Below are 26,836 nucleotides of genomic sequence, written 5' to 3' on the forward strand. Positions count from 1 at the left end.
CTTGGCAATAAATTGATCACATCTTGCTCTTATTCTTTTGTTTTACAATCACTCAAACTATTATTCAAATGACATATTGTGTTGTGGAAATTAGGGGTGAGTATTTGCAAGAATCTGACCATAAGATATGTAGCACGATAAAGGGGCAACAACACGGTATATTGCAATACTAGGAATAGGAACAATAGTGAAGTATTGCTCGAGTACTTGAATCTGGCTTTGCAGAATTTACGAACAACATGACTGTCGAACCAAAATGTATAAAAACTAAACATTTTCTTTAAAACCTGCTGTAATTGACTGTATCCTCTCATCCTAAGTCATTGGTCGCAGGGGTTTTATTGTTCCTTTAGCCATGGAGGAACAAACGCTGTGGATATTTTCATTAAAATGTTTTACATTTTTAAATGTGTTTTGAAACTAAAATACGTCCTTACATCGGCTTTAAAAGCTGCTGGAGTCGATTGTATCCTCTGGTCCTCAGTCATCGCAAGTATATTGCAGGCTTTCATTGTTTCTTAGGCTGCGGAGGTCGTAATGACTGCTGCCATCTAGCGGTCGGAAGTTTATTTGCTATTTAAAAATGAATAAATGTGAATATTTGCATGTAAATTGTTGACAAAAACAAGAAACAGAATCATTTTATTTTACATATACATTATTGAAATGTAAACCATAATAGAACCATCGTTAAAAGAAAATATTGTTTGAAAGAATTAAAACATCTTTTTTTTTTAAATAAAACAAATCAATATACTTCAGTTGGATATCGATAGTGTCATAAAAAAAATTCAAAAACACACTTTTACTGAGAGATAATTATAATATAAATATAATAAATATCTACATATATTTGGGTAAAGAATCTGTTTGAATAATTACGATAGATAGATAGTTAGATGGATAGACGGATGGATGGATGGACGGACTGTTTCTAGTTTAAAATATAATGGTGCAGTTTGCATCCAATCATGTTACAGATAGATATTCATGGAAGATCATTTATCCAATCAGGTAAGTGTCCTGTGAATGGATAAGCACTTTGTTTTTTACACAAAACATTAAAAAACTATACACCAGGGCTGAAGGAGGAAAACTGATAGACATTGAGATCTGAAGGATGGCTTTTAATTCCGGTAACTAGCCGACGTGAAGGCGATCCTTGTTGGTGAGTGCAAGCATTTAATTTGTATTTTTTAACATGTTTTGACATTTATTTCGTAATGGATCAAAAGTGAAAGAAAAAAATCGAAAAACTACCGTGAACTTGTCACTAAAGCTTTTATTGACTTATTAAACTGTATTGACTAATCTTTTAAAATCAGCTTTTATTTTGAGATTTGTCACATTTATCTATGATCCTACTTTTTTACTCTTAATGCTGAACATGTGCTTATTGTTTGTTTTGCCCTGGAGTGAACTGTTGCTTGAACAGCCTTTATTCAGGTTCATGTCATGTGTTTGAGTGATTCTGTATAAGTCTCCAGCCGTGGTGTCGTATTGATGCTATTATTAGAAGTGTTCATTTAGTTTGGACTAAGTATGTCGTCACTGACGGGCTGAAATGCACGGCTCCACTGGATCACAGTATAGAAAATATACTTTAAATTGTATTAATATAAGTGGAAAATGATAATAATAATATTTTCTTTTTCTGATGAAGCCTCAAGAAACAGGAGAGATTGCATAACAATTTAAATACAATTTTGGAAAACCAGAGGGGGTTATTAGCATCAGACTTATGCAGAAACAACCGGATCCATATTGGGCTTGAGGTCCCCCAACGTGACGTCAGGGAGGCTGGTAAAGGTCGAGGGAAACGAGAAGCATCGTAAAAAGGTGACCGCGAGCGCACCTTGGCGCGGAACAATAGTATCATTGAAGAGGCACACTGGCACCATTGTTCCTGGAAAAACAAAACGCTGAGCTGATTACTGAAAGATGAGATGTGCGGCAGAGAATGTGGAGTCCAGAGAGACGTGGCAAGAAAGCAGAGCTTGGCATGGAGGCAGAGCATGTTCGGAGCTTTTATTCCTGTCTGGGAAGTAAAGCCGCTCGAGCTCTGGTGTCCTGGTCGCCTGCCAGCCCCGCTGACAAAGTGACTTCCCACATCCTGGTGCTCTCACAGTGGAACCATCTTTGCTTGTCAAGCAGATCCCCGGCCTGACTACCAGAAGAAAACGTGTTTGAATACAACATGCCTTCGTCTCGAGCAAGTGACACCTTACGCCCTAAAATGTATTTTCCCAACAAATGCATCGTCTGCTTGGGAATTTGAAAAAGAACGATGGGTGGCTGCAAATTTAGTGAAAATAGCACCTGTGGAAATGATAGGATACGACACCTAAGTGGAAGAGTGGAGGGTGGCGGAGAAGAAATGGAGCGAAGACAAATGTAAGACGCAGAATTCTAATTGTGTGTTTTCTTTCTCTTGATGGTGCATTTAGTCTGAACTATAATTAACAATAAAAAAAATCTTTCATAGAATTTACTCTTTCTGTCTGTTTCTCATTGCATTTGACCACTTTAACTTTATTACCGTAATATAAGTACATTTATAACTTTATTGAAACAACATGTATGTTAATTCTACTAGGGATGTGTATTGTAAAGAATCTCGAAGTACAATAAAGGGACAACGATATGATATATTGTGAAACTGTAGGAACAAGAATATACTTGTAGTATTGTTGAGTACTTGACTCTGGTGTTGCAGAATTAACAGGCCACATGACTCTTAACAAAGTTGTAACTGCTTTCATTTGTTTTGAAACCAAAATACGTCCTTACATCGGCTTTAAAAGCTGCTGGAGTCGACTGTATCCTCCGGTGCTCAGTCATCGCAATTATATCGCAGGCTTTCATTGTTTCTTAGGCTGCGGAGGTCGTAATGACTGCTGCCATCTAGCGATCGGAAGTTTATTTGCAACTTAAAAATTAACAAACGTCAATATTTGCATGTAAATTGTTAAAAAAAAACAAGAAACAGAATCATTTTATTTTACATATACATTGTTGAAATGTAAACCATAAAAGAACCAACGTTAAAATAAATTATTGTTTGAAAGAATTAAAACATATTTCTTTTTTTTAATTAAATAAAACAAATCAATAAACTGCAGTTGGATATCGATACAGTGTCATAAAAAAAAATCAAAAACACACTTTTACTGAGAGATAATTATAATATAAATATAATAAATATCTACATATAATATGAATTAAAAATAAGTTATGACAATCAAAACAGTAATGTGAGCTAAATTTAATTCTAAACCAGCTGGTATTCTTGCTAGCCCAGTGAGTCCAAAAGCTAGCTGCAAACAGCGACATTGTCATGACAGAAATACTTTGGACAAACAAACATATGTATTATTTCTTCGATGGGGTATGTTGTCCGTTACAGGCTGATAAGGATGAATTCAAATCTTCGAAGAACCTGGTCATAACATAAAGGATAATATAAAGGGAATTATGTTTTTAGACCATATGTGTCGTTTATAATGTGAATCAAAAATATATTATTTTTAGTGCAAAGTGATAAGTGACAAATAAACCTTACTTGTTAAGACTTGTCGTAAACCCAAATTTACACTTTTCTCTCTCCTTCTCTGCCAGTAATCACACGTTGGACCGAAGCTCCTCTCCATGCGGTGAACTTGTGCGTAATTGTACACTTGACAAGCGACACATCACTGTCAGACCAACCGCAGGCTCACAGTCGTACTGCATCTAGTCGAGCGACAATCAAATGATCGTTATTTTCGATTTTTACATCTAATGCCGTGAGGATTTCCTGGCGTGATCCATCTGTTCCCGGACCGCTTCCTGTGTTTGTTGACAAGGGGGAAGTTCCGGCTGATAAGAGCCACACAAACAAGAGAATGCAGCGACAATCTCACACCGAGATCTAGAAGAAACCCTGGGCGGCCATTTCAGCTAACATGCTACCAAAATATAAGCTTTTAACTCAAATAAAAAAATATATTTGAGCCAACGTTTCTGATCCACATAATCAACATCATGGCTGCGTTCGGGAGCCGGAGCCTGCAGGGGTGTTGGCAGTGGTCAGTTTTTGATAGATGGCTTCGCAGATAACATTCCTGCTCTTTCATTTCGTAGTTGGAGTCTCTCCGCTCTGTATTTCTCCGTCTGTCGTCTCTCCCACTCTGGCTGTGGTGCACTTGATTATGGAGTTGGTCGGCAGCTCCAGGGCTTGGTATCCAAATAAACTCTTTTTGTCCTACGAGTGTTCGACTTGCCTGTACACAGTGATTAGTGTTCCCACTTGTTAGTGTGAGCATGTGTGTTGATATACAATGTGTGTGTGTGTGTGTGTGTGTGTGTGTGTGTGTGTGTGTGTGTGTGTGTGTCGCCAAGTTGGCTGAAGTCTTGACCGATGATTGCTCCAGCTGTGTTCACCTGCTCCTACATGGACAAACCTGGTGGTAAGTGTGTTAGCTTACTTTAATTTTCCACTATTTACTTTGTAACACATGCCGTGGTTCAGTTGGCCAAAATTCCAGTCAAGCGAGCAGTTGGTCCTTGGTTTAAATCCCAACCCTGCCATAGGATCCATTTGCTTGGCGATATTTAAGATACAAATGACTACGAAAAACAAATCAGTTTGTAATTGTACTGCCCATGTTTTGGTGTTGTTGCTGAATTGGTCTAAGTTTCTGTCCAGTCAACAGGATACCCTGGGTTCAAATCCCAACAGTGCCTTAGACCCGCTTTGTTTGGCAATATGTTACACGCAAAAGACTTTATAAAAAAAAAAATCAGTTTAATGCTTTATTATCCTTTTATCTGGTATACAATATAAGTTGCTGTTGCTTAGTTGGTTGAAGGGCCTGTCTAATAAACAGGGGATCCTGGGTTCAAATCCCAACAGTGCCTTAGACCAACTTTGTTTGGCAATATGTTACATGCAAAAGACTTTATAAAAAATAAAAAATAAATCTGTTTAGTGCTTTATTATCCTTTTTATCTGGTATACAATATAAGTTGCTGTTGCTTAGTTGGTTGAAGGGTCTGTCTAATAAACAGGGGATCCTGGGTTCAAATCCTAGCAGTGCCTTACATTGCCTATATCTGGCAATATTGTACATGCAAAATAGAAAAGAGAGTTTAACTTCACCATCCGACTATGAAATCAACAGAAATGGTGCTCAGCCTTCGATGGTCATAATGCCTGTATAATAAACAGGAGATCATTAGTTCAAGTCCTAGCAGTGTCTCCCATCCCAAATATCAGTCAATAGTATAAAATGATTGAAAATGTGTCAATTTGCAATCTACTAAACAAAATAAGGTGCAGTGGCTAAACTGACAAAGTAGAGAGGTGATCCTGGGTTCAAATCCCAGCACCGCCTTATTGGTTCTTAGTAAAGTCAATCAAAAATAATTTATTTGAGGGACCTAACTCTAAATCTTTTAAATTAAGAAATATGGTGTTGTGGGTCAGCTTTCCCAAATCCTAACTGTTTATCTTAGCTGCTATAGGCTGAGAATGCTGGAAGCGATTTAGACTCTGAGCTTTGTATATCCTTCTTTTCTGCATTACATTCATCACCTGTGCAGTTTAAACCCACAGCTTTTTATTTCTCTCTCGGAGCCCAAGGGCTCCACCTCCAGAGCTGCTGCTGATCCAGGATCTTCACCACGTCATCAGATCCTGAATTCTCTCCAGCACCTCCATGGACTCTCCTACACTCCTATTTTGTCTTACTATATCCTCCCTCACTCTTCTCTTCATCCATCTGTCTACCCCCCCATCCTTCCTCCCAGCCGGTCAAAGCAGGAGGCCGTCAACAATGAGTCTGGTTCCGCTCGAGGTTTCTGCCTTCTAAAATGAAGTTTTTCCTCGCCATAGCTCACTGTACAGTGTTTTACTTATTGCTCATTGTTGTATTGCTGGGATCTGTTTTTCCTTAATCAACTATGGTCTGACTTCAACTGTAAAGTGTCTTGAGATAACTTTGTTATGATAAGAAACTTTAAATAAAATTGAATTGAATTGAATTGAATTGAATTGAAGTGCCTCTCTAGTAAACTGGAGATTATTAGTTCAAATCACAGCGGTGACTTACATTCCTTAAAAGTATAATACATGCCAAAATATGTCAATGTACAACTTTCCTATCCAATTATCTCATCAAAAAAACATGGCGTTGTGCCTGTCTAGTGAAAAAGAGATTCTGGGTTTCCCAGTCATGCCTTAGGGGCCCTATATCTTACACTATATTATGTACATAAAAACTAACTTTAATATCCTTTTATTTACTCAACAAACCATGGTGCTGTGTCTTACCTGGTAAAATTGTCAAATGTGGCTCTTTTCAAAACTAGTTTCGACCCGGCTGAGTTACGACGCGGCTTTTGACAGTTGCATTGTGGGACAGTTTAATAGTGGCATTGAAATTCGTGGTAAATAAGGTAAAACAACCAAACCCATTGACTAAGTTGTTGCCAACTAATAATAAAGTTAATGCTGGTCCTTAAATAAATAATGCCTCAGAACACACTGTGGATTGTAGTAGCCGTGACCTTTGACATCACTGGTCGTCGTAATGATAAATTGGTGATTATGGATTACCAAAAACTGTTAAACCTGAATCAGTTTTATGAAAGAGTGTAACATTATTAAGTGGTGTCATGTGCATGAAAGGTGTAGCAACAATATATTAGTGTACAGCTTTAATATCCTTTTATTTACTAAACAAAACATGGCACTGTGGCTTTACTGGTCAGAGTGCCGGTCTCATAAACAGGAGATGCTGAGTTCAAATCCCAGCAGTGCCCTAGGAGCCCAGTGACTGCCAATATTATAAGTGCATAAAAACCTTGTCCAAAAAAAAGAATCAGTGTGAAACTTTACTATCCTTTTATTTAATCAGCAAAACATGGACCAGTGGCTTACTTGGACATGGTGCCTGTCTAGTAAACAGGAGATCATGGGTTCAATCCCAGCAGTGCCTTAGATCGCTTATATCTCGCAATATTTGACATGCATATAACTTTTTCAAAAAGCATAGAGTGAAAAACTCTACTTTCTTTTATTAAATTAACTGGTGCTGTGGCTCAGGTGTTTAGGTTCCTCCCTGGTAAACAGGACATTCTCAGTTCAAATCCCTGCAGTCTCTCACATCCCTTATATTTCTCAATACTTTATGTGCAAAATAACTTGAAAATGTTTCAATCTACAACTTAAATATACTTTTATCTGATAAAGAATACATGGCACCGAGGAAATTCTGAGTTCAAATCCCAGCACTGCCTTATTTTTTCTCATTAAAAATAACTGTACAAGTTGACCTAACTATAAATCTTTTCACTAGAAGGCAAACATTGCACTGTGGCTTAGCTGGTCAAAGTGTCTGTTTAGTAAACAGGAAGCGTTGGGTTCAAATCCCAGCAGTGCCTTAGATAGTTTTTGTCTTATAATTTGTTAAGAATTTATCAAAAACAAACCGGTACACAACTTTACTATTCCTTTATGTACAATGAACTAACTATGGTTCTATGGTTAAGCAGGTCAAAGTGCCAGTCTTGTAAACAGGATTTCCTCAATAAAAATCCCATATTTTGCTAACCTTATTTTGAATAAGTAAAGTAGTCGCTCAGTACCTTAGAAAAATTGAAACCGAAACAGCAGTATTATCCTTCAACAACAAAACGCCTGCTGACATGCCAAGCTCTTTTCGGAATGCTAATTGACCAAAGGCTAAGTCTTAATTGTTCCCTTCTTAATCCACTTTTTATGTCCCAGTTTTTAAAGTGGTCCTCGTGTCATTGCGCTAATTTTGTGAACTTTTGTTTAAATTGCCACTCTCAAAACCACAGTAGTCTACCGGGAACCATAATAGCATAGACATGCTTTCTTCAGCCTTCTCTCTTCTCCTCCTCCTTCTCTTCACTCCATCCCAACAAAGAGGCTGGCCTGTCAACTTTTCGGGCTTTTCGGACCCCCCCCACTCCCGTCTCTCGCTCCTCAGTGTGGACTGAAACCAACACTTGTGCCCGGACAGTAAAGTAGCAGAGAGGTGGAGCGGCTGGATGTCAGAGGAGCGCAGGGGGAAATACTGTAATCATCCCTGAATGTGAGAAGCTCCACAGGGAAACCATATATTTTTTAAGCTTGGAATTAACTTCTTATTTTGTTCCAGAAGGTAGGAAACACGATTCTTATATTGCTTTTAAAAAAAAGAATCCAGTGTTTGTAACACTTTTCGATGTTTTAAAATCTTGAAATGTTGACTTTGCAGCGACAAAACCGGCTGCACCACTAGTGCACAGTTATTTATCAGAGTTGAATCTTATATGAATTCTAAAGTGCATCAATCAATATATATTTTAAATAAAAGTTAGATCTCTGCAAATCCTGCAGGATTTTAGCGTGTTGATGTGATAACCCTTGTGTTATCTCAGGGTCAAGTGGACCTGAAGGCCCGAAAAAAATGTGTTTAAGGCATCCCTTGTGTCGTCTTTGGGTCAAGGGGAACGACCTCCATGACTGCAAATGAATTTATGTATTTGGGCCTTCGGGTCACCTTGACCCTGAGATAACACAAGGGTTAAGTACTGATGGTAAGTTTCAAGTGGAATACAATTTAAAATTTAAAAAGAGTTACTAGAAATGTTCAAGTAGCCACTTGAAAATGATCAAAAACACAATAATGGTACAAAAAATGTTTGGTTAATTTTGTTTAAACTTTCAGTGGATATGAATGATTGGAGTTGATAATTTAACACATAGACTGCTTAATCATGGATTTTATTTATTATTTATTTGTAGCCTAAAGAAAATTTCATGAAGCTTGTCGTTAAAAAATATTTTTACCAGAGAATGTAAAATTTCAATTGTAAATAAAAAAAAAAAACTTCTTTATTACTGCTTAAAATATGTTTCCTGTTTGTCTGGAATTTTTTTTAAATTTTTTATTTATTCATATTGTTTAAGTTATTGGTGATTTATATTCATAAGTTACCTCTTATGATTACGCTGTTCACTCACCAATTTTCACATGATCAAATGTTTGCCTTTACAAAAGTTGTCAGGACAAGCAAGTGTTTAGGGTTTCAACAGTTGCAGTGCATTATGACAGTTCAATGGTATGAGTGTAAATCATGGTAAATGAGGTGAAAACCACCTGAAGGAGTAGTTTGCCACTCTAAGCAAAGAGGTGTGGACTAGTTGGTCAAAGTGCCTCCCTGGTGAACAGGAAACCTTGGGTTCAAATCCAACTTCTTTCCTTAAGAAAGAAGAACACTTTTCTTTGCCTGAAACTTGACGAGTTTGAACTAATGTGTTCAAGCAAGTTACTTACTATTTTGATTAGACACTTCTTTCTATCATGCTCTTTCAGAAGGTTTAATTGTGGAGGGTTAACATTAGGACCTCAGACATATATATCAGTGGAAATAAGGTGAGGTTTTCCACTCAAATGTGACTGTCTAAAGTGATGGTCACGTGTCAGGAGTGACTCAATGAAAGATGGTGAATCAGTGATATTTGTTGCCAAACCCGTTGATGTATTTGGGGCTGAGGTGCGGTCAAGTAATAATAAGTTCCTGCTGGTCCTTAAATAAAATAATGTCTCAGAACACAGGGTGGACATCAGTGGTGGTCATAATAATTTTTATGAAATTGTGTCACATTATTTAGAGATCGCAAGATTTACATTTCTAACAACAAATGGCTTGATTAGAAGCCTTTTTAGAACCGGGGTTATTGACTCAATCACACAACAATGTATGCTTCCTAAGCTGTCAGGTAGTGATATTTTATTTTCATTTTAGGAGACTCAATCTAACCTTATATTTATAATCTAATCGACGTTCTTTGACAACATTTCTTACTTTTAATAATTGTTGAAGTCCTTAATTTGTTAGTTAGCCCAACCTAATATTTAAAATGTACTTTGTTTTAGAGCCATGGGCCACATTAAATGACTCTGTGTGCCAGATTTGGCCCACAGGCCTTACTAGAGGTCTGCCATATTTTTTAAACACCCGTTCTTGCTATTCTGTCCTTCCTTAAATCTTTTTTTGACCTCAATTTGTCCTGCATGATGTCATCACGCCATTTTAACCGTTGTCTCCTTGCTGTGGTCAAACGCGTTAATGGAAGCGATGACTTCCTGACTAACTGTCCCTCATTCACAAACAGATTGTCTTTCAGTAAAGTTGTTGTTTGTATCCAAACCTCAATTATAGCCAGCTCAGTTGGATTTAAAGCCACTTATCTTTTTTTCTCTTGACTGATATAGTGTTTTCCTGTCTCTTTTCCTCGGGTTAATCCCGTTCTTTGCCCTGTTGAGCGGACTGTTACCACATCTAAGCCAAGCGGCAACAGAGAAGCTGCCAAATGGTTGCTTTTTTAGAGACGGTAGTCACCAAATTACAGCTGCCGGGGCAGTTAACTCCACCCGAGCGCTTCCACAGGACCCGCCTATGGCAGCCTGAGAGGATATTACGCTAAGTTGTGAGTTGGAATCTGTCTGATTCATTTGCAGGAAGAAGAGATATTCGGCAGTGAATATATCAAGAAACAATGATGACTTTTGCTGTAATAAATAACCAATGTAAACATCTCTAATATTTTAGATAATAAAGACTCTGTATTATTATTACAATACATTTGCATTTACAACTGAGTTTCAAATAAAAAAAATGCTAGAATGTCAATTCATATGAAAGAAACAAAAAGCTTAAAACAACTACAGCAATTAAATAAATAAAATGTCTCGCCATGGGTTCGTCTTCCACCGTTTATTCGGAGTCAGGTTTTGGTCTGCTGACTTTAAATTGCTTAGATATATATAATAACATGTATCAAAATATTGTATTGTGTAAAAACAGATTCTAAAGCCTTAAAATTGAAAAAATACAAAATAAAAAAAAAAAACAGAAGATCATTACGTGCAGACCTCTGCCAAGCAGCTCAATTACTATTTAGCGACTTGAATATCAAACTTAGTTTACTATATTATGCAATACTTTTTAATCATTTGAAATCCTGTTGATAGAAATTAGCTCAATGGGACAGCAGGTGGTAGTAGAGTTCAGAAACTGATCAGAACATGCTAGGAAAAACAGCAGCTAAGCTTCTTAGCTTTTCTACACCACAGTGAGTGACAAATATCCCCAAACTTAGATCAGGGTTGGTCATTTCCATTTCCACAGGGGCCACACAGTAAAAAATAAAGGAGTGAAAATCCTTAATATAGTGGTAGAACAAAACTAGTTAAATGAAAATTTGTTAAAAATAAAGTCATGCTAAATATGCTAAAAATTATTATTTGATGGTATTTTTTAATCCTTTTTATAATTGTTCAAACCTGATATAAAAGCATTTACTTTTGAAATACGTTCAATCAGATACTCACAAAATGTCAAAAATGAAAGAAAAATGTCTCTAAAAACCCTATAGTCATATTTCTAGTTGAGCTAGGAATGGATCATTTAAATATATATATACAAATACAATTGTGTGTTTCTACATGATTTTGACCTCATAAGGGCCACATAAATACAATGAAAGGGCCACATCTGGCCCCGGTGTCGCACTTTTCATAGTATCTGATTTTTCTTTTCATTTCTGTATAGTATATATTTACAAATTTATATGGAAAACGAAATAAACCAAGAAACTGGCAATTTTAGCCGATTTGTTTATTTGAATGTGTCTGACCTTTTCAAGAGACGGTGACCACAGAAAGTATCATTTAAGAAACGACACCAGCCAGGATTTATTTTCTGCAACACAATACTTTTTAAAAACATATATATTTTTAACAAACTTCTGCACACTCAGCAGAAGGATTGCCTTCAGAGCTCGGGGCCATGTTGACGTGGCTGCTGCCTGCCAGCACCCGAGCGCTGATGCCAGCTGGCAGTTTAGGAACCCACTGTGCTCCACCTAAGCTGCCCTGCTCAGACTTGGACGGTGACAGCGATCACAGAGCCGGGGCCCGATCACATGACGTGAGCGATCGGCGGTTTGTGAAAGGCAGTAGCCGCAATAGAACAGGTTGTGTTTTGTCACCACGGTGAGCAGTTCATGTGGTGGAAATGATGGTTGCTTTTCTTGTGGTGCCCGTGGTGACGGGAGACCGAACCCTGAAATTGTATACCTTAAATTTATTTGTCTAGCTGGAAGGGGGCGAAGGCAGACCTCCAGCCAGGGGAGGGTTGCCGGTCTGACAAGGATGGATGACTGCATGAGAACCCAGAACTCTGTCAGGAAGTGTGGGAAACTCAAACAAGCACCGGATGATGGGCTTGGATTATGTGTATGATCTAGGTTTTAATTCATCACGACCAACATCAACTTTACTAAAATAATTTAAAAAAGAGTCTGTATGTAATGGTATAGCTAGCAAGATGACCCAGGAGCGGAGGGTAATAAATTACCAGGCAGAAGGTTGAAAAAAGACAGTCTAATCATCACACAAAAGAGTCCAAATCTCAGTATATATCCAATTAAAAACCAGAAGTCCAAGAAGACAAGGCAAAGGGTGGTTGCAAGGCGTAAGATCCACGATGGTCCAGAGAAAACGTGTTGACGTTGACTCAGGCCAGGATCAGACTTTTTGTGCAGCACAGCTAATTGGCCTGATATTCGACAGCCATGGATCTTGCCAAGCACGGCCCTCACCGACTATCAAGAGAGCAGCAAAAAAAAGGAATTCCAGGAAAGGATTGTAGAAAATTAAAGCCCCAGGAAGGGGAACGTGACACTGTAGTCTTAAAGTGAAGGATCACCCAAAATTCACTCATTTTCTAATCACCTAAATGTCGAAGAAGGGTTGGGATTATTTTATAGATATAGGCGAAAATGAATGTCCTTATGAGAGTCGGGAATCAGGCTCTTTTTTCTTTATTCAAAATGACACACTTAAAATATCTAATTCCATACTGCTCATCTATAATGTCCATCTTGTATTGAAGATACAATATATTCTGAAGAAGAAAAAATGTGTCTATTTTTTAAGCTTGTTGTGAATTTCATTTGATGGCAATACCAGTGTCAGTGAGCAAAATTTACCCTGACGCTACAAATAAGACTTGTTTAATATTTTTTAAAACAATTTCTCATGTTGAGGCTTCAATACAACGTTGCAGACGAGCAAAAAACTTTGAAAATAATCCCAACCCTTTGTCGACATAATGTTGAGTAGAAGATTAGAAATTTGGGTGAACTATCCCTTTAAGAGGCTCACGTCCATGACCTTAGGAGCAAATTCCAAAAAACACAATAAACAAGAAACTAAGTGGAATTCTCAAGCTTTATTGCGTCACTCCACTTTGGCTAATGAACCCTTATGGGAAATTACAGATAATCCTACAGATGTTTAGCATTGGATTAGGATCTCTCCGTGAGTTTGACTAATGAGCTGAAGGGTGACTTATCCAAATAAATGAGAATTCCAATTAGAAACACTCTCTCTATCCTTGTCTACTCTTGAAATATCAGCCTCTCCTGTCTCCCTTTCAACCACCCCTTGGCTTTAGGATTGATCTGAAGCAACAGTTGAGATTGAAGCCTTCGCACTCTTTGTCTCCGACCGGATGTTTTAACTGAAGGGTGACTCGTGGAATTTAGACACTCATGCAACACATAGTTATTACAGCTGGAGCAACACTTAGCGGCGGGATCACGTTAAAACAATGCTGTGTTTGCACTTGGTGTGGGTTTATTTTGTCTTTGTCTCTTTACTGTACGACTCCTTTTGTCAGGTCCACTGTTCCCTTCAGTCGCGTGTCATTGAGGCGACTCTAGCCCTCATTTTGTCCCGACCCAGCCAAGCACTGTTTTCTTTCTCCTCTCGAAATAAAGATATAATTTGGGTGTCTATTTACGGGCGAAATAAAAAAAGCTGCAGGAGATATTTATCCTTCTGCAGCGGCTCGACATAACACACACTTGTGTTTCCATGTCAAATCATAATACCGTAACTTTATACCAGTTTACGTTTTTCTTTTCGGCCAAAAAGAGGAGAAACACTTCTTTGTTCGGTGGCCAATTGGAAGCAGAACCCAAAAATATTTTGAAACAAAGAGAACGTCTTGTCAGTTGATAAACAAAGTGAGAGACATATAAGACAAATAATTGCACCAAGGAAAGATGAGACAAGTTACTGTGTTAGAAAAAAGGTGCAAAAAAAAATAGTCAAGTTCACTCCAGGTATGATGTTCTTGTCCAAAAAGTATATTAACCAAGTGAGGACTAGGATGCTACCTAGCTATCAAGTAGAAATATTTCTAAAAACACATTATAAAATGGATTTTCTTTTCTTGTGTCTTGATTAAGGCATAGTAAACCATGAGATGACATGATAGTGATTAAGCAGTGAGGACCTGAAAGCTACATAACTTTAATAAACGATAAAATTAACAAACTAGAACATCACATGGAGCCTTAAATTGGGAATGTTCATAAAAAAAAGCACTGAGACAGAGTATACCTCCACCGAGGAACTAATATCCCATTATTTATTAACAAATAATGTTAAATTTGAATAAAATCTGACAACAAACAATACATATTAAAATGGTTTCACAGGGTTAAATTGTGTTTATCGGTTGTCCAAAAAAACACTAGCACAATTGTTGGTTGAAGGAGAGAGAGAAGAACGCTGACTGTCCACACTTTCAGTTTAAGATAACAATTGCCATTTATGTTTCCTTTGCCCTTTAATTTTGTGGCTTTTGTGGCCATACTTATAGCTAAAAAAAAATAGTTGTTGGCTAACGATAAAAACAAAGCTGTTAAATGAAATTCATGCAACGCCACTTTCAACCAGTAGAACCAACAGATAACCTGCGACAATTTCTAAATTTTAACGCCCATCGTGTGCAAGTCTTATATAAGATTTATGTAAGTCATTCGATTGTAGGCATTGAGTTGAGCAGAGGAGCAGCTGCAGTGAGAGGCCATACAAGAAATGACATCACCTAAATCCAATCATTTGCAAATTGGTCCTTTCCCTAAGCAATTTGGAGTTTTTCGAGTAATGATGTTAAAAACAAAGAAACACGCAAATGCAGAACAATACGCATCAAGCCAGGATAATTTGAGAAAACTAAATCAAACAGGGATGTTGGCTCACTTTAAAGAGTAAGTGACGTTTATTGTTTCCAAAGTTTCCAGATCTTGCCATGCTGTTCTTTTTAGCCTCATTGGTCTTAAAAATTCTGGTCTTATGTTGAACATTTCTAAGAATCACCTCTTGGGAATCTTTGCTTAAAAGCCCATTTTCATGCAACATGTTCTTATCCTCTTGTCGGATTATACAGCGCAGGATAAAGAAGAGGAATTACAACAAGAAGGTTAGAGATTAGAGGGGTTTAGTTCACTCTACCGTCCGGATTGGATTGAGCCTAACTTTGTTGGGATTAGCCTCTTGTTTTAGGTCAAGGATCAATTGGTCTGAGCGGGAAAATGTCAAGTGTCATGGAGCACTAGTTCGGGTCGTTCTGAGTCATATAAACAGAACAACGTCAGCAGAGTGCATGCAGCAGCAATGACACCATTAAGCCCATGTTTTATGACATCGGGTCGCACTCGAACAGCCTTCACACTTTTCCCTGCAAATGAATGAATGGTGGATTTGTTTGTTGGACACCACGTCTGCCAAAGTCTGGTTTTCCACAAGTAAGGCGACTTCTTTAAACCATCTGTCCATTTGGGAGCTGACAGGAAAATGAAAGAAGCAGACAGTGACGTTAAGTGGCATTAGTCACTTTCATTTCTCGAGTTGGGAAACTACCAGGTGGATTTACCAGAACTGGCAGTTCACCGATGAATGTACAGCTCTTGAATTTGCTTGCAACCTACATTTTCACCCGTCTTGATGAAGAATCGAAGGGATAAAAAATGTTAAATATGTGATATATATGTTTCCCAGGTTTAGAAAAAATTGAAAGATAAAATAAAAGGGGAAGGAGAGTAGAGAATACTTTAAGAGTTTAAGGGTTATGGTTAGGTTATGGTTAGGTTACAATTACCAAAACCAGCTGAAATCATCCTTATGCATTATGTAATAAATCCTCTTTCTCTCCATTTTGGCAAATTGAGCTAAATTACAGAAACGTTCTAACTTAATATGTAAGAAATATCGTTCAGATTTCATCAAAATGTTATGTATTTGGAATTTCATGGGGGTTGTATGCCCCCCTTTAGGTTGTCTTAAATTGGTGAAAGGAGCTTAAAATCTAGAAGTTTTTCTTATGTACTTAGTCATTTATACCGTATATGCAAAATGTAATCAATATCGGACGTATCTTAATTTCCATGGGGGTCTTCAGCCCTCCTTATACCCCCTTTATCATTGACCTCCCCCTCAAGCCTTCACTGAGAGGACAGCAGTCTACATTTTGAAGCAATTTTGTCGTGCGGTTTGGAAGTTAATAAACATTAATATGAGACACAGACAGACACGCCCACTATTTTATTGGTCGATAAATAGTGAACAATAATTATCATGTTAAATCAAATAAAAAGTTTGAGAGTGTGAAACATTAATAGTAAAGAAAATCTTGTGAACTGGGATTGTCTCTCTTTCAAGTTTTATAACTCAATAATTGCTGTCTGCTGCTCAGATCCAGACGGCATAAACTTTTATTTGCCTTGCATTGGAAAAAAAGATTTCGACACCAGAGCGGGTGAAAAAAGAGAAACAAGTTAATCCCTGGTTTCTTTTCATCAACAGGTAAAAAGATGCTGCCACACTATTTCCTCCCACTGATGCTGTGCATGGCCCGGCTGCTCGCCCCTTCCTCTGCCCTTCCCTTTGAGCAAAAAGGCTTCTGGGACTTCGCCATGGACAGTATGGACGGTGACCACATGATGATGATGAAGGACGAAGAAGAAGGTTCAGCCACTGATGACTTCCTGATGCCCAACGTACCCGTCTGTCCTTTCGGTTGCCACTGTCGACTCAGAGTCGTCCAGTGTTCTGACCTCGGTAAGTATGAGATCACATCAGTGCCCTTCAGGATTATTTTGAATCTCTTCTGGAGTTTGTAGGGTATTTTTTACAAGGGATGGAATGTCTTTGAGGTCTCAGATTTGTATAGCTACCTGCCAGGGAAGGAGGAGAATCGGCAGAAAGAAAAGAAAACCTCAGAGAAGAATCAATTGTTCATTGTTACCCAAGACGACAAGAATATGGAACGTGTTTGGTAAATACTGACAGTGAAATACAGTGTCAAACTGAACAGGCAACTCTTTGTTGTCCCAGTCTGGGTGCGCTCTGCATGGTGTCAGAAGTAGGATGATAGAGGAGGCGACCAAAGTCTACAAGCAAGCAGCGTCAGACCTATTTTGACTGATATTAAATTTAGTGTATGGATTTGAAAATATGAATTTTGCGTCGTGGCCGCTTTAACCAAACTTTTAAAATCAATTATATGTTTTTAGTTAGTTTGAGGTCAAATAAGGCCCATAAAACATTGATAAAATGATTTCAAAAACATTAAACATAATTAACCATTAACACATACACATTTTTTAAACAAACTTTTTCATTTTGTGGTGTTGGGTTTTGAATAACAGGATAAAAAAAATATGTTTCCCCTGAAAATCAGTTAAAAAACAACTTCTTATGGAACAAGTTTCTCGGTACTACATCTTTAAAATGTACGTCATTTAAACAACAAAAAACGAATATGGTATAAGATCAATGTTAATGCACTCATCAGTTATCTAGAACCAAAAAAGAAACAGAGCCACATGCCTGGCATGTGTAAGAATTAGTGTTTGAAGCAGTTTATTCCCAATTTTTTGTTTTCCTTGACATGGTTTGAAAGAAAATGTCTTCAAAATCGAGAAAATCGGCAAATCAAGTATCAAACAATTTACAACTGCTATCAATCAAACATACCTTTTCTAGAGATTGAAAGAGCAGAGAGGTGAACATTTCTTATTATTTTTTGCACATTATTGAACAGAATATTAACTTCATACTTAATTGATGTTATTATGTAAAACATCAAAGAGGAAAACCGTCCTTTTTCAGGCCGAGTTAAGACAACTGAAAGCTACAATTCACAGTATTTCAGTGAGTCAGATGTGAGCCCAAATTAACTTGACATATTGTCCTTGGTGGCTGGCCCACCACAGAACACATTTCCTACCGTGGTGGTGTACCATGACCAGCTTCTGGTTGAAAAAGATGGCTGGCATCCTCTTCGCCATGTACTTCACGAAAATCCCCCCAAATCCCCGTAGAGGGTGCCAATGTAAGCTTAAACGAAAAGTATTTCTGACTTCTTGAATTCATTTATTTTTCTTTCCGGGTGTAAGTTATAAGCCTACCCCAGAAGGCATGTAAAACAAAGAATTGTCTGTATCACTCTGATCCATTTACACAATCGTTTTGTTGTATTTTTGAACCATCTATCTTCCGTCTGTCTGCAGACGATGAATATGGAAGCGTATAATTAGAAAGTGCTTATTTAGAACAGATGTACTTTGGCGGTGGCGTCTGTCTCCTCTGCATGTGCATCTCTGCGTGATCCTGAGCGTTCCTGTCGGGAAGAGATCTTTGGTAATTAAGAGTTAAAGTTCTGTGGTTTTCGGGAGAAGGATTCAGTTGATGTAGGTGTTCAGGGAAGTTTTTACTGGGCCTGTTGAGAAAGGGTTCTGGGGGGGCTACTGCCTGCATGAATGTTTGCCGGCTGGCAGGAGGGCGTAAGGGAAACCGCAGGTGTCGGCCTGCCTGAATAAATATTTCTCACTATTCGAATCCACTTTACAACCCCTACAATGGAGCTATTTTGCTCTTTAGCTGCAACTGATACCAGAGAATTCCACTCATGATCCCAAGGTTAAGTTGTCACTCAATCCCTCCAAATTAATTTGTCTCGACTCCCTGTCATCTGCTGAACAAGTCCCTTTTGTGAAGTCTCCTTCGTCATTACTGTACCGGTCCCGACAAGTCATCATACAATTACCGCTGGATCATTTGAAACTGTTTAAAGTTTGATCCTGTGTGGTGACGTCGAGGGTGTGGCGCAGTTCGACCAGAGTTTCCAAACTATACTGGACGACTCCGAGCGGAGTGGGTCAGTTGTGGTCGGGCGGCTCGCAGGATCCCAGTGGGACGTCTGGCTCTCGCTCCGCAGTTGACCCATTTGCATCATGGGTACTGGCCTTCACAGCACTGGCCGCATCCCTCGTCCACGTGGCCCCAGTGATGTGGTCCTGGTAATGACCACTGGTTCTTTTTCTGTTGGTGAGTGTGCCCGGTCGTTTTCTTCGAAACAGGTGGATTTTTCTGCTTTGATAAAGTTCAAAAGTAAAAAAGGATCTACATTTAAAAACATATTTTCTAGTAATCCATGTTAAACACTTTATCTGTACTATTCCTTACCTCATTTTTGTTTCTTCCTCTCAACCTCCAACATTCTTTGCCCAACAACGTGTCTCTTATTATGTGGTCAACCTGTTTAGGGTCCATAAATGTGTCTTTAGATGTATTTAACTTTACTTTTTTGTCAGTTATCTGCGGTCATCCTGGAAGTTAGCCAGACTGAGATCAAGAGGAGGGGTTTGGCTGGTCCGAGTTATGATTGGGCGACAAAGTTTGTGCTGATATCAGTTAAATTAGGGGTTAAGGCTGTGAATGTTAATGTTAAAAATATATTTTTTCTGGGTGTGTATGTGACTCTTCTTTTTAGAACTGTCTTGTAAAATTTTCTTCATCACTATCCTAAAAAGATTCCCTTCCACCCTGATGTTTATCTGAACCCATCACACCCTGCCTGCACTTTCCTCTTCACTGTAAATTACCCTTGATGACAAGTTTGTTAATCTCTTCAACACAGTTTTCTCCATCAATCTGAGGAATAAAACCAAGATTTATATAACAGATGATAAGTTTGGTTCTCCTTGTGATATTTACAACTTTTTCCCAGATTGTCTAAGACATAACTTATCTTTCATCTTTAAATTCCGGTTAAATACAAATATTCCAAACAAAAAACAGTTGACTTCATTCTTGACTTCATCTGTTTTTGAAAGAATCTGGTTTCTTTATTTGTATCTTGGTGACCTAGTGGTGCCGATGTCTATGTGACCTCCATGGTTGTGTCTATGTCCGTCTCTCATTACACTAATAGCAGAGGAACCAAGTTAAACATTGTGTTTGGACTGCTGATGGTTTTAGTCTCAGGTGAGGGTTGAGGGTTGAATATTTATTCCTCAGAGTTTACGTCTGAGAAGAGGCAGCTCCCTGGTTTTCAGGGTGTTGGTTGACAGTCACCCATGGAGGTGTCAAACGATGCGTGACATCCTTGTGTGTTTTTGTGGGTTTGTCTTCAGGTCTGACGGAGGTTCCCAAGAATATTCCACCCGACACAAAGTTCCTGGACCTGCAGAACAACCGCATCTTTGAGCTAAAAGAAAATGACTTTAAAGGTCTAACTAGTCTTTATGTAAGTGCTTCTTCTAAATCCCTTTTTTTTCACAGGACATCAAACTCAATGTCTCGTTTGTGGCCATGTCTTTGTGACGCTCCACTCATCTAAGGATTTAGACCTTAATTTCCTTTCTCATCCCCTCATCCAACACCATTCGCTCTGAGGGCTTCGATTGTGTGTCAGTTGAAGCCTGAAGCCAGTTGGCCTCTTTAAGCAAAAAGTCTTTCTGGCATTCAAAGCCACCGACCAAGAGCAATATTGAGGCTGGCGGAGTTGGAAAAACCAGACATGACATTAACACAATAACACGTTTATGAAGACTTGTTTACTCCAGCCCCCGCACTTTTCCAAGCTTCACTCACTTCTGGCAGAAAGACCATCTTCTAATTAATGGCCGACTGCGAATTCAGTGTGTCAAAAACAAACTTTTGCGTTCTGTGTTGTGCTGGTGATAATACAGTTCTGGGCGAAGAAGCTGGACCACCCTGGAATAACTATCTGGATGACCTCATTTTTCAGTGTTGGATCTTATAGTTAACTTAAAATATTGTTTTATTCTTGGCATTCAGTACTTTTACGAGTATTTCCAAATTAATACAGCTTGTCATCAAAAAAAAAAGAAGTTTTCTTTTTTATTTAAATTTTATTGATTAAACCACAATGGTTGAAAAACGTCTGAGCTCAAGTGATTAAATAAACTATCAAACATGAACATAAATAAAACTCATAAAGCATGTCAAAGTGCGGCCAAGGGGGCATTTAGAGGTCCTGTAGATTTCACGTGGACAACGGCCCAGTTTTTTTAATCAACCAGAGAATAAACAACATCACAAGCTGTAATAACGTTCATCTTGACCCAGAGACAACACAAGGGATACGTCAAACACATTTGTTTTCAGGCCACCGGGTCATCTTCACCCACAGATAACAGGTTGGAAAATAAGTTAGAAATGTGTTATAATACAAAACGAACAAATTATCCATATGTAATAATCACAAAGATTAAAAAGAAAAAAATTGTGTAATATATGCAAAAGGGATTATAGCTAGTGATATACATATTGTAAGAAACTGAAATTGATACTATAAGGAATCAAGACACTGTTTTCCAGCTTCTTACTTGTGGCATTTAAGCATTATCCCAATCATTCCCATAGTCCTTCCACTATTATGTTAAAATTATTGAGTCTAGTTTGGAGCTAAGGCTTTTTTTGTAGTGATTTAGTCGATCCATTCCTCCCTTTGGAGAAGCATATTTTCCAGTCACATCAATATGTTCAGACTATTCAAACATTCAATCATCCTGATTTATTTTTTGTTCTTTGCAGGGTCTTTCTCTGAGAAACAACCACATCTCCAAAGTCCACCCCAGGACCTTCGTCCCTTTGAAAAACATGCAGAAGCTGTATTTCTCCAAAAACATGCTGACCACTATCCCCAGGAACTTGCCTGTCTCTCTGGTCGAGATGAGGATCCATGAAAACCGTATCAAAAGGGTGGAATCTGGCGCCTTCTCCGGACTGGTCAACATGAACTGCATAGGTCAGGGAAAAACCAGACGGTATTCTCTGGCTATGCTCCCCCCAAAACAGTCTGAGATCAGACGATTAAAATGTTTGTTTTTGACATTCCATGGATATTTTGTCTGTCTTTCAGAGATGGGAGCAAATCCAATCCATAACAGTGGTTTTGAGCCCGGAGCGTTTAAAGGACTCAAACTGAATTACCTGCGCATATCTGAAGCCAAACTGACTGGCGTTCCCAAAGGTAACAGCTGTCTCCGCTCAGAGAGGAAACCTTTGAAATCCTTAAATCATTGGCGTCAAAAAGCTACTGCCTGCTTTTTTTAAAAGACAGCGCAGGAAATTAAGTTTGCAAATTTATGAGCAAGTGTTTCCCAATTCCACATCCAACTTCCCACAAGGTGAGTTGAGAGAGGATTAGGAAAGCACCAGCGAGATTTACACTCAAAGGTTCAGAAGGATTTCTGAAGATCTTATAACTCAAGAAGAAGCAGCCGGTATGAAAATCAAACTCTTAAAGATCCTGGATCTCAGTAGGACAATAGTGGAATGCCATGTCTGTTACTTTTCCCCACAAGTCCTCTTAGTCTGTTGAGGTGAAGGAAGAGCTGAGCCAAAAGGCAAAGCTCTACATTTCTTCTCTCACCTTTGAAGAACAAGATCCGGCCGGAAGTTAGTTTGCTTCAACTGTCCCTTAGAGTTGGAGCTCAGGACTCTGTAGATTAGAGAAGCAGATGAAGTGCATGAATGCTCCTCCCCTGATGCAACACTAATAGACTAAGGGACTCATTCATTCCTCGTGCTATTAGACTGTATCATTCTGAATTTGGGGGAAGGAGTGGAATGAAAGGATGATGTTATTTTATTCTATAAAAATTGTTGTATCCTTTTTTCCTGTATTTCCTTTTCGTTGAGTTATTTCCTGTTGATCTATGTTCTTTATTTTGATCTATGTTCTCTATACTTGCACTTTGTTCTTTTGTTTACTCTTTGTTCTTGTTTTTATGATGTCTGCTATCTTGTCCACATGGAAGGAATACCACCAAGATACCTCTTTGGTTAGACATTTTGGGGAAGATTAGACAAAAGTTACCCAGGGTTGTGGTAAACAAAATAGATTTTTGATGCATGTTATGCATATAAGACGTATGTAAAAGAAAATTAAACACTTAAATAATGAGTACAACTTTAATTACCCATCATCTCTGTCGTCTAGATCTCCCCGAGAGTCTCCATGAGCTCCATCTGGACCACAACCAAATTCAGGCCGTTGAACTGGAAGACCTGAAGCGCTACAAAAATCTCTACAGGTTTGCTCACCAGCATCTGTCTTTTTATGTAACAAATAAGAGTTGAAGCCAACCCGCCACTGCTATAATTCAGATGCAGGACAGATCAAAAAAATGTTTATTCAACATGTGTTACACTTGTGATTCAACTCAAAGTTGAAATAAAATGATCATCATCAAGGACTAGTTAAGGCTAGCTAATAAATCCTTCACCCTCTTCTTTTCTTTCCCCCAGACTGGGCCTTGGCTACAACCACATCCGTCACTTAGAGAACGGCAGCCTGTCCTTTCTACCCAGACTGAGGGAGCTGCATCTGGACAACAACCGCCTCAGTCGGATCCCTAAAGGTCTTCCAGATATGAAATATCTCCAGGTGCGAACATCCCATTCCGTTCCCTTCTCCGATCACATGTTAACTGTTTGTTCCCCACTGAAGGTGGTGTACCTTCACTCCAACTACATCAGCCAAGTGGGTATGGACGACTTCTGCCCTCGAGGTTTCGGAGTAAAGAGAGCGTTCTACAACGGCATCAGCCTGTTTGGTAACCCTGTCAACTACTGGGAGGTTCAGCCCGCCACGTTCCGCTGTGTCAGCGACCGACTCTCTATTCAGTTTGGAAACTACAAAAAGTAGATGGTGCACCATGAACGAGCGAAACGAAAGAGGGGAAAGAAAGGGAAGAGTTGCATTATGTGGAGAGAAGGCTGTTTTCTATTATTATTTTATTTGTAGGCTGATAATGATCAGCTGTGTATAAAGGGGGCGTACAATAGATTCTGCAGTCAAATGCTCTAAATCCATTTATCTGTCTTCAGCAAAGGTTTTGGATCATCCCGCATTTGACTGAACCAATGAGATCGAAACTGAATCTGCATTACTTCATTAAAAGTTTGGTTCCTCTAATATGCCTTCTTTGTGAGGTACTCTGGGTATTAATTGTCACCAAGGTTAAGGAGAGCTTTTCCTTTTTGTCTTCAATAATAAAATAAAATATAAAAGCTACTAGGATGAGGATCAGCTTCACTTCAGTCCAAGCCTGAGATGGTTGGAATGTCCTGTTGAGAGCCATTACGAATAGGGATTGCAATAAAGTTTTAGCCTTATGTTGAAAAAGTAATTTTCACTACTGAGTAAAGACAGAAAAAACTCCCCAAAATGCTTTGTTACAGTTAAAAAGGTTGAAATGGATTTAATGTCTCGTAGTTGACAGTTAAATCCACCATATTGATCCAACAAGATCCGTTTGAAGCGGGGTGATCCTGAACCTTTATTCAAGACCGAATTTTCTAGATTTATTTGGCCTTCATTTGACTCAACACTAACAAAAATGATGTAACAATAACACATCACAGGTGAGGAATCTGGGGGGAAAAATAAAGTGTTTATAGGCTTTATCTGAAATTTAAAACAATGTTTTATATTGAACTTGAATGCTTTGCTCTGCTTGAGCTAACAACTACCAAATCTCGTTGTTTTTTTTATTCTTCAGAATGTCTGATTACTTATGATAGTTATTTTGATGTCTGATGGCAAGCAAATGGTAAATGTTTAAAGGTGCTGGATGAATGACGAAGGCCATCTTGTTGGCTCTTTAGTAATTTCTCTGTAGCGACGAATGCAATGTCACACTTTCTCGACAGAACCAAACGTCTTCATTTAACTTCAGCAGCTACAAAACTGGACTAAAACGTCACTAAACCAAACATGCTTTTAATAAATCAACGTGCCTTTACCAAATATCTTGCTGCAGGTACTTCTTCTACTTCTTCATCGGACACTCCTAGGTGCTTGTCTCTGGTGTTAACAGATGTACTGGAGACATAAAAGTAGTGTGTTCGCTTATGTTCTGACATAGTGTTGATGCATAGTTTTGCACATTTTTGCTCACGCTTGTTGTGCTTGGGTACTTTTTGAGGACAAGTGGAACCTAAAAGTCTTTTCTGTACACTAATGAGCTGCATGTGAATAAATACATTTTCATTCTAAGTCAGAGAATGACTGATACTCCTGGGTGGGAACGCAATGAATAAAGAAGTGATTGGAAAAACCAAAGTGTCTTCATGAATGGAATCGATGAAAGGAAATGGAGCCAAATCTAAAGCTGTGTGAAACACTAAAGTGCCATTAAAACTAGCATCAAACAGCCAAGAGGTTTTATGTGGACTGCTCAATGGTTGGCTTAAAAAAAAACAAGATAAATGTTCTACTTTATATTAAGACTTTTTTTTACCCAAGATATGTAACAGATTATTGATGTCAAAATATATGCTGAGAATTTCAATAACCGTGAAACTTCGATGGGAGGGTTTGGTGAACGAGAACCAAAATAGATAGATTCAGGATATGTCATCTTTAGACTATAAAAACAATATTACAATCTGACTCACATTTACTGTTACTAAAACTGCAGCAAACATACATTTTGTTTAGGCTTCGACCACTGAATTCATCTATTTTAAATCGATTTTATCCTCTGTTGCATTGTCTATCTATAGTCTATGTACGTTTTTTTATGCCCAGGTGACATTAACATTCATGAAGTTTATTCAAGTGATTTAATTTGGTCAACCTTGCAAGAAAACACCAACACATACATCTTACCTAAATGTGTGTCACCGAAAAATGCACCCTTATCTATTAGGATGTGTATTGGCAAGAATCTAGTGATATCATGCGTGTCACAATACAAGAGCAATGACATAATATTTAGAAATACTGTAGGAAGAAAGATATATTTGTAGTATTTTACCAGTACTTGCTTCTGGTTTTGCAGGATTTAAAAACTGCATGACCCTGGACAAAGTCATAACTGCTTTTATTTGTTTGGAAACCAAAATATGTCCAAAACAGCAGCTTTGAAAGGTAAAAAAAAGATGCTGGAGTCGACTGTATCCTCTGGTCCTCAGATGGGATCTTAAGGTATTTCATTCTTCCTTTAGCTGTGGACATAATGAATGCTGCCATCTAGCGGCCGGAAGTTTAATTGAAACACAAAAATGAGCTTAAATTTGTAAGCAAATACATTTTTTAAATTATTTTAAACACACATTATAGAAATATAAACAATACAGGAACTATGATACAAATAGTATTAGGATAGTAATAGGATTTGAAAGCCCCCCACCAAAAAGAAAAAAGAAAAGGAAAATCGATACAGTATCATGAGAGAAAATTGCAATATAAGTAAGTGAGAAAGTAATTTATATTTATAGAGCGCTTTTCCAGACCAGGGTCACAAAGCGCTTAAACAATCAAAACAATATTCAATAAAATATATACTTAAAAGGTTCAGAGTTCCAGAAAATCAAGGAAAGCCTGCACGAATAAAAACGTCTTAAGATGTTTCTTGAAAAAGTCAGTAGATCCATCAAACACAGAGGGAGAGGAAGATCGTTCCAAAGCTTAGGAGCAACAGCCTGGAAGGATTTCTCTCCTCTGGTCCTGAAGCGTGTCCGAGGGATTCTGATCCACAGACCTAAGAGCCCGAGCTGGGGTGTAAGGCTGGATCAGATCACTGATCTAAGGAGGAGCCTGACCATGAATATATATGTATCAGTGTATAATAATGTTCATTACAATAACTTGATTAGCA

The 26,836-nt window shown here is 38.2% G+C and overlaps 1 protein-coding gene across 1 annotated transcript; it reads left to right on the top strand.

Annotated features, from left to right (window-relative positions):
• The first annotated feature begins 8,004 nt into the window (after nucleotides 1-8,004).
• On the top strand, nucleotides 8,005-25,283 carry bgnb (biglycan b). The gene is made up of 8 exons (XM_087781585.1): nucleotides 8,005-8,171; nucleotides 16,719-16,973; nucleotides 20,333-20,445; nucleotides 21,759-21,972; nucleotides 22,087-22,197; nucleotides 23,170-23,263; nucleotides 23,478-23,616; nucleotides 23,680-25,283. The coding sequence occupies exons 2-8, from the start codon at nucleotides 16,727-16,729 to the stop codon at nucleotides 23,875-23,877; spliced, it is 1,116 nt and encodes a 371-aa protein (XP_087637711.1). The 5' UTR covers nucleotides 8,005-8,171; nucleotides 16,719-16,726; the 3' UTR covers nucleotides 23,878-25,283.
• The last annotated feature ends 1,553 nt before the right edge of the window (nucleotides 25,284-26,836 follow it).

Source organism: Callionymus lyra, chromosome 19 (assembly GCF_982586985.1).
Source record: "Callionymus lyra chromosome 19, fCalLyr1.hap1.1, whole genome shotgun sequence".
NCBI classification, from domain to species: domain Eukaryota; kingdom Metazoa; phylum Chordata; class Actinopteri; order Syngnathiformes; family Callionymidae; genus Callionymus; species Callionymus lyra.

What these genes read in the sequence shown, in the direction of transcription:
- bgnb (XM_087781585.1), top strand. Translation starts at nt 16,727, where the DNA reads ATGCTGCCACACTATTTCCTCCCACTGATGCTGTGCATGGCCCGGCTG. An exon ending in CGTCCAGTGTTCTGACCTCG is followed by an intron (nt 16,974 to 20,332) that starts GTAAGTATGAGA and finishes GTTTGTCTTCAG; the next exon opens with GTCTGACGGAGGTTCCCAAG. An exon ending in CGCTACAAAAATCTCTACAG is followed by an intron (nt 23,264 to 23,477) that starts GTTTGCTCACCA and finishes TCTTTCCCCCAG; the next exon opens with ACTGGGCCTTGGCTACAACC.